This window comes from Arachis duranensis, chromosome 5 (genome assembly GCF_000817695.3).
Source record: "Arachis duranensis cultivar V14167 chromosome 5, aradu.V14167.gnm2.J7QH, whole genome shotgun sequence".
In the NCBI taxonomy this organism is placed as follows: Eukaryota; Viridiplantae; Streptophyta; class Magnoliopsida; order Fabales; family Fabaceae; genus Arachis; species Arachis duranensis.
The window spans coordinates 99,497,613-99,505,422 of NC_029776.3; the positions used below are offsets into that span (position 1 = coordinate 99,497,613).

The window sequence follows — 7,810 nt, forward strand, 5'->3', positions numbered from 1 at the left end:
CTCTCTCCTGCCCCCACCCCATTTATTAAATGGATATCTGTCCCCCGTCCCCACGGGGAGAAAATAACCCCCAAATCTATCCCCCGATGGGTAATTCCCCGCGGATACCTGCTCTCTTGGGAAAAATTGCCATCCTTAAGCTGACGATTGGTTTAAGGAAATAGGACGATCACTGCGAGCACAACAAATCCCCGAAGCATAGCGTGAAGAGGAATGTGTAAAGAAGTTGGTGGCAGCGCAAACTACCTAAAGGAATTTTCCAACAAGGGATTTCAATTGTAACCTCGCTCCTCAAAGAAGAAACTTTAAAGTAACTTGGTAGCCAGATTTAGGCAAACAACTGCAACCAACCCAAAATAAATGGACATGCATTGTGTGTGGAAAGAATCATGGAGGTAGACCCTGTCTGTTGAAGTCTGGAGTTTGCTATAACTGTAGTAAGCCTGGACACATAGCCAAAGAATGCACACGACAAAGGATTGAATTCGCTTCCCATGGGCAGCAACAGCCAGGGAGGGTATTTGTTATGGATGCGGGAAATACTACCAAAACCGATCCTCTCACTTGAGGTAACGAAATTTTGAGAACTATATATATAGCATAGATAACGAATTAGAATTAGAACACGTAGCGCTAAAACATTTTTAGTGCTTCCGAGTGACAAGTTTTAGTAATTAGATAATTACCGCTATAGTTAATTTGTTTCTTTTAAACTTAGCTGCCTGTTAATAATTCATAAGTAATGAATTAGTAGAGAAATTACCCTAGATGTGTTACCAACTATTAACTCAATTTTTCCTTCCTCCCTTTCAAAGTTACGGTTTTTTTTCTTTTTTCCGGTTCAACCGAACCAAGCTTCCGTTAAGTAAACTAAACCTAAGGGAACTCTGATTAAACTTATCTCCTCTCACAACTGAATGTGTTTCAAAGGAAACCATGGTCATCACTTCATACAATGAATGTTATGAAGTGGTGTTACAAGGAGAGGAAGCCACAAAGCCTTGCTACATCAGCTCATCCTTCTCCATCTTCTATAGATATATATAGCAGAGCCAAACCTTTCAATTCCTCTGGAAACTACACGAAGAGAAAAAGGAAGCAAAAGTGGCGATTGATCAAGNNNAGAGGAAGACGTCAACAGCGTACATCACCATCAAGAAGGAAGAAGAAGTCCATCAACGGAGCTACAACCCAAAGCCAAAGAAAAAACCCTATCCTTTTTTCTTTTTGATTCCCTTGGTATTTTCTCATTAGGTAAGAATCAGTAACTCTGCGCCTTATTGTTCTTCCTAATTCAGAGGCTCTACCCTTGTTAAACTTCAATTTTTTAAATGAGGACCAACCCAATTAAATTCATCCCATCACAAGAGTAAGACTCCTTCTCTTGCTCTATGTGTAGCTCAGCCAATTGGCCGTGTAGACTAATAAAATTTTTTAATTATGTTTGTTAGGGTTTTTTTATTTAAGGTAGCAAGAAACAGACCTTGGATTGTGAATCCTCAAAAAAAAAAAAGGTAAGGTTTAAGATTGTAAATTAGATATGGGTGATTGTTAGATATAATCTTGATTGATGATGATGAGCTAACATGATTGACGTTGCTGAAAATTTTGTTAATTGGTTGAATTATTGTTGTTAGATGTAATGTAGATTTTTATTGTTGTGAAAGTGTGATCATGTTATGTTTATTGTGTAAATTCTTGATGTATATGGATTTGAAGCTCTTGGGCCGAATTATGGTTTTAAGTATTAACCTTGCGAACTATTAAACGCTTTTTCATAATAAGTAAGTTAATCACGCTGAACCGATAAAGGCTTATATTAAAATTTGCTTATGAAATCCGAATCTAGAGCCAAGTAGGTCCTTACGACAAGTAACACCTAAGTTTGGCATTGGTCATGACGTGTCAAAAGTTGGGGTGTTACAACGTACAACCATGAAAATCTTCAATCTTCATTCCAGCTCGACTCCAAGCAACTTTTACTAATGAGACTTCCTTTCCGCGTAATCGCTTAATACTAGTATCGTCGAATCAAACCGGAGTCACTTGAAGCACCAAATCCTCTTTCAATTGAACTAATTCAGGTTCTAAAATGTGTCTAGCATCAGAAGCGTATTTTCAAAGCTATGACACGTGAAACACGTCGTGCAGGTTCGAAAGATGCGGTGGTAGAGCTATCCGATATGCCACCGGCCCGATTCTCTTCAGGATCTAAAACGGACCGGTATAACGAGAATTCAATTTCTTTTCTTTGATCGCTCTACCCACTCCTGTTGTTGGAGTAACTCTTAGGAATACACGATCTCCTTCAACAAATTCTAACGGTTTTTGTCTCTGATCGGCGTAGCTCTTCTGGCAACTCTGAGTGGTTAGCATTCGACTTCGGATTTTCTTAATCTATTCAGCAGTTTTAGCTACTAACTCAAGCCCTAACAAGCTTGTTTCCCCAATTTCATATAAGCATAGTGAAGATTGACAATTTCTCCTATACAGAGCCTCATACAGATCTATTTCGATGCTCGCATGGTAACTGTTATTATACGCAAACTCCACTAGCGGCATATACTGATCCCAGCTCGCCGGTTGATTCAGCACACAAGCCCTCAACATATCCTCCAGTGTTTGTATCGTCCTCTCCAATTGACCATTAGTTTGAGGATGGTACGTGGTACTTAAACTCAATTGAGTTCAAAATTCTTTCTGAAACGCCCCCCAGAATCTTAAAGTGAAACGAGGATCTCTGTCGGAGATTATGGTGGTAGGCACACCTTGCAACCTTACAATTTTCTTAATGTACAAACATGCTAGCTCCTCTAAGATACAATTCATCCGAACGGGTAAAAAGTGAGCTGACTTCATCACCCAATCCACAATCACCCAAACCGTGTCAAATCCAGCTCGAGTTCTTGGCAAACCCGACACAAAATCCATGGTGATGCTTTCCCACTTCCATTGCGGAATTTTTAAATGTTGTAATGTTCCAGACGATCTCTAGTGTTCAATCTTTACTTTCTGATAAGTCAAACATTTTGAAACATGTAATGCCACATCCTTCTTCATTCTTGGCCACTATAACATCACATTCAAATCATGGTACATCTTGGTACTTCCCGGGTGGATAGAGAATCCGCTCCTCTGCGCCTCCTTCAAGATATCTTGCCACAAGTTCCTAACATTTGGTACACAAATCCTACCCTTGTACCTCTATATTCTGTCTCCATCCCACGAAACTCCCCATCACTTTTCTTTCTCAATTGCTGGCAACACCTTCTGAAATTCTTGATCGTCTTGTTGAACTTTTAAAATTTCAAACTTGAAGTCACTAGAGATCTGTAGTTGGTTTAAGAATACACTCCCATTAGATTTTCAGACACCCAATCTCAAATCCCCAAACTTCCTCACCAACTCCTCTTCCTTAATCATCGTCCAAGCGACCATCAACGACTTTCGACTCAAGGCATCCGCTACAACATTCACCTTCCCTGGGTGATAACTTAACTCAAAGTTGTAATCCTCCAGTAACTCTATCCACCTCCTTTGCCGCATGTTAAGCTCTTTCTGATCAAAGAGATGTTTGAGACTCTTGTGATCAAAGAAGACTCGAAGCTTCACTCTATACAAGTAATGCCTCCAGATCTTTAATGCAAATACAATCGCCGCCAATTCTAAGTCATGAGTTGGGTAATTCATCTCATGAGGTCTCAGCTGATGCGATGCGTAAGATTCCACGTTCTGGTATTGCATCAACACACACCCCAGACCTTTCAATGAAACATCGCAATACACTTCAAAAGGCTCATTAGGTTCAACACAAGCACAGGCGTCGTAGTCAGTTTTAGCTTCAAAACTTGAAAGTTCTCCTCACATTATGATGTCCAGGCAAATGGCGCATCCTTTCGAGTTAACGTTGTCAAAGGCAATACAATTTGTGAAAAGCCCTTGATAAACCTCCGATAATATCCTGCCAAACCTAAGAAGCTTCTAATCTTCGTCCCTGATGTAGGTCGTCCCCAATCTATTACTGCCTCAATCTTAGAAGGGTCTACAATTATTCCCTGCTTACTCACTATGTGACCCAAAAATTTTACCTCATTCTTCTGGAATTTATATTTAAAAAGTTTAGCTTACAACTTCCTTTCTTTCAAAATCCGCAATACGATCCGCAAGAGTTCTGCGTATTCCTCCTCAGTCTTAGAGTAGATTAGAATATCATCAATAAAGACGATGACGAATCTATCCAGGAAAGGACGGAATATCCGGTTCATATAGTCCATGAACACAGCAAGGGCATTGGTTAGCCCAAATGACATCACAGTGTATTCATAGTGACCATATCGAGTTCTGAAAGGAGTTTTTGGGATATCTTCATCTCTCACTCTTATCTAGTGATAATTAAACCTTAAGTCAATCTTGGAATAGACACCAGCTCCTTTTAATTGTTCCATCAAATCATCGATTCTCGGCAATGGGTATTTATTCTTTACAATTACTTTGTTCAGTTGTTTGTAATTTACACACAGCCGCATACTTTCATCCTTGTTTTTCACCAACAACACCGGGACTCCCCACGGAGAAACACTCGGACGAATAAAGTTCTTACTCATTAACTCCTCCAAAGGCTACATTCGGTAAGGCACAATTAAAATTGGTCCTGCTCCAGGAACTAGCTTAATCGCAAACTCGATTTTTCAAGAAAGAGGAAATTCAGGAATATCCTTAGGGAATACTTTTGAAAATTCATTTGCAACTGGAGTCTGATTCAAACTTTGTTCATCGCCCGACACACTGGCAGCCAATAGTATGAATTCCAAACACTCACTTTCACTAAAATTCATCATGACAGAATTCAAGTAATATCCATTTGCCACCACCGGTCCTTCTGAAACTTCCGACATAAACTGTAGTGATCTTTCAGAACAATCAAGTAAAATGTGATTCTTTGATAACCAATCCAATCCCAGAATGAGATCGAGGCCAGTCATTGGCAGACAACTTAAATCATGGACAAAAGTTTGGCGCTTAATTCAGAACGAAACTTGTTGACAGCCTAATCTAGTTACGACAGCCTCAGAGATAAAAGTATGTACTTGCAAATCCTAGGCTAACATGGTTATCTTCAATCCTAATTCACTATCTTTCTCAAACGATATAAACGAATGTGATACCCCAGTATCAAATAAAGCAATTAAGATTTTACCACCAATTTCACAATTACCTTTAATAAGAGTGTCTAATCTTTCAGCACCATCCGCTGTCATGGTAAATACACGTCCCTGCTGTTGAACTCTCTCAGCTTCCTGTCTTTTTCTCTCTGGATAATTCCAGGTTAGATGTCTGGCTCTACCACAGTAGTAATATACACCCAGTCTAGCTCTGCACGGAGAGTTCGAATGATATGCCCCACATCTCCTACATGTCAAGATATTGGGAGGATTCTGAATCTGCTTTCCTTTACCTCTTTCCATGTTGTTGTTATTATTGAATCTCCGGAAGCTATTCTTACCCAGATGTTGTTGTGGAACATAACTTCCTTGCTTGAAATTCTGTCCTCTAGGAACAAAATTCCTCCATTGATCTCTCCTAACAAAAGCTCGCTGATCACCCTTGTTCAATGCTACCTTTTTCACACAATCCTCAGTAACTCGACTCTTATTTACCATTTTAGAGAAAATTGTTATCTCCATCGGGCCCACTATACTCAGGATGTCACTCTGCAGACCACCTTCATATTTTATGTATTTCCATTCTTTAAAATCCCCCGGAGCACCTGACAAATCCTAGAGAACTGGCATAGTTCCTCAAACCGACTAGTATACTCTGCCACTGACATAAGACCCTGCTTCAGCTGTAGAAACTCAAGCTCCTTCGTCATCCTTACTGAGTTTGGAAAATACTTCTTATAAAACTCGGATTGGAATACATCCCAAGGGATTGCAACATTATCTCGCTGCAGAAGGCATCGGGTCCCCTACCACCAATACTGAGCTTGACCTATCAGCGGATAAATAGCAAACTCAACACACTAATCTTCAGGCACTTGATGCACTCTCAAAGCTCGTTCCATTACCTGAAACTAATTATCAGCCTCTGTGGGATTTGTGGTTCCTCTAAAAGTTAGTGGGTTTCTCTTTAGAAAAGTTGTTAAGGTCATCGACCTATTTTTGCCACTACCACCGTTTTTGTTATTAACTTGCTGACCAATGGCCTCAGCCATTGCCTGCATAGCAGCTGCCATGTTTTCTAAAGCATTCATAAAGTTCACGGGATTATTCATAGCGGTTTCAGGTTCTGCATTAACATTCCGACCTTTGCCTTCACCGCGTCCGCGCCTACGAGTCATCATTTGATTCCTGTTTACACCAAACAAGTGATATTAAGGTGATCAGTCTCAATATCTCAAATCTAATGCTTCAAAGTTCCAAATGCGTACTCATAAACAAATATGCCTGATAAACCCATATTTCATGAGTTCTTTTGTGCTTAATTTGAGTGATTTATATAATCCTTCACCTACTTATTCACATTAATTGCATGGTTTTACTTTCCCTTCCTTATTATGTCGTATTGTGAAAAACTTGTTTCCTAAGCTTTAAAAATTAATTATTTTAATTACTTTAATTTCCAGTCGATGCCGTGATTAGTATGTTGAGTAGTTTCAGATTTTCTAAGGCAGAATGACTTAGAGGATGGAAAAGGAAACATACAAAAATGGAAGGAGAAAGCAAAACGGAGCTTTAAGGAAACTGGTGTTCATGCGATCGCATGGACGACGCAATCGCGTGCCAAAAGCGAAGATTCAGCGACGCGGCCGCATGACTGACGCGACCGCGCGCCTTAAGCAGAACGCACATGACGCAGTCGCATGACTGACGCGACCGCGTGGCAAGGAAAAGCTCCGAATGACGTGACCGCGTGACCCACGCGGACGCGTGACAGAGGCCACGCACCAGAAAATTACAGAACACGCCCCAGCGAGTTCTAAACCCCTTTTTGGCCCAAATCCAAGTCCAAAAAGCATAGACCAGAGGTTATAAAGTGGGGGAATGCATCCATTCATAAGAAGCCACTCATAATTCACTTCTCATGACTTAGATTAGTTTTGAGAGAGGTTCTCTCATCTCTCTCTTAGGATTAGGACTTCTCTTAGTTTTAGGAGTAACTCTCAATCCCAGGTTCTTTATTTTATTATTTTATTTTAGTTTGTTAATGTTGGTTTACGAACTCCATGTTAGAATTTATTTCTTAATTAATGTTATTTGAGGTATTCCAATTCATGATTGCTTTCTTTTATTTACATGATTACTGCTCTCCATCTGAAGACATTTTTTATTCAGTAAATTTACTATTTTCTTCCTTTTGGCTTTGGTTAAGTAATTGGTAACGCTTGAGCTGTCAATAAAGCAATGATTGAAATTGGGAGTTGCTCCAATAACTCTAGTCTTTCCATCGGAATTGACTAGGACCTGAGGATTAAGCTAATTAATCCACTTGATCTACCTTCATAGTTAGAGGTTAACAAAGTGAGATTAAAATTCAAATTTCATCACTGTTGACAAGGATAGGACCTCCAGTTCTTATACCTTGCCAAGAGATTTTATTATTATTATTTTATGTTACTTGCCATTCAACATACTGCTCCCTTAATTTCTGAAAACCCTACCACTACTTTCTCAAACCCCCAAATTTACAAACTCATAACCAATAATAAGAACATACCTCCCTGCAATTCCTTGAGAAGACGACCCGAGGTTTAATACTCGGTTATCAATTTTAAAGGGGTTTGTTACTTGTGACAACCAAAACGTTTGTA

General features: G+C 39.6%; 1 protein-coding gene across 1 annotated transcript; it reads right to left on the reverse strand.

Annotated features, from left to right (window-relative positions):
• Window positions 1–5,096: 5,096 nt before the first annotated feature.
• Window positions 5,097–5,660, reverse strand: LOC107490958 (uncharacterized). The gene has a single exon (XM_016111754.1). The coding sequence runs from the start codon at window positions 5,658–5,660 to the stop codon at window positions 5,097–5,099; it is 564 nt and encodes a 187-aa protein (XP_015967240.1).
• Between the last annotated feature and the right edge of the window lie 2,150 nt (window positions 5,661–7,810).

Coding starts and splice junctions, on each gene's coding strand:
- LOC107490958 (XM_016111754.1), bottom strand. CDS start 5,660: ATGGTAAATAAGAGTCGAGTTACTGAGGATTGTGTGAAAAAGGTAGCA.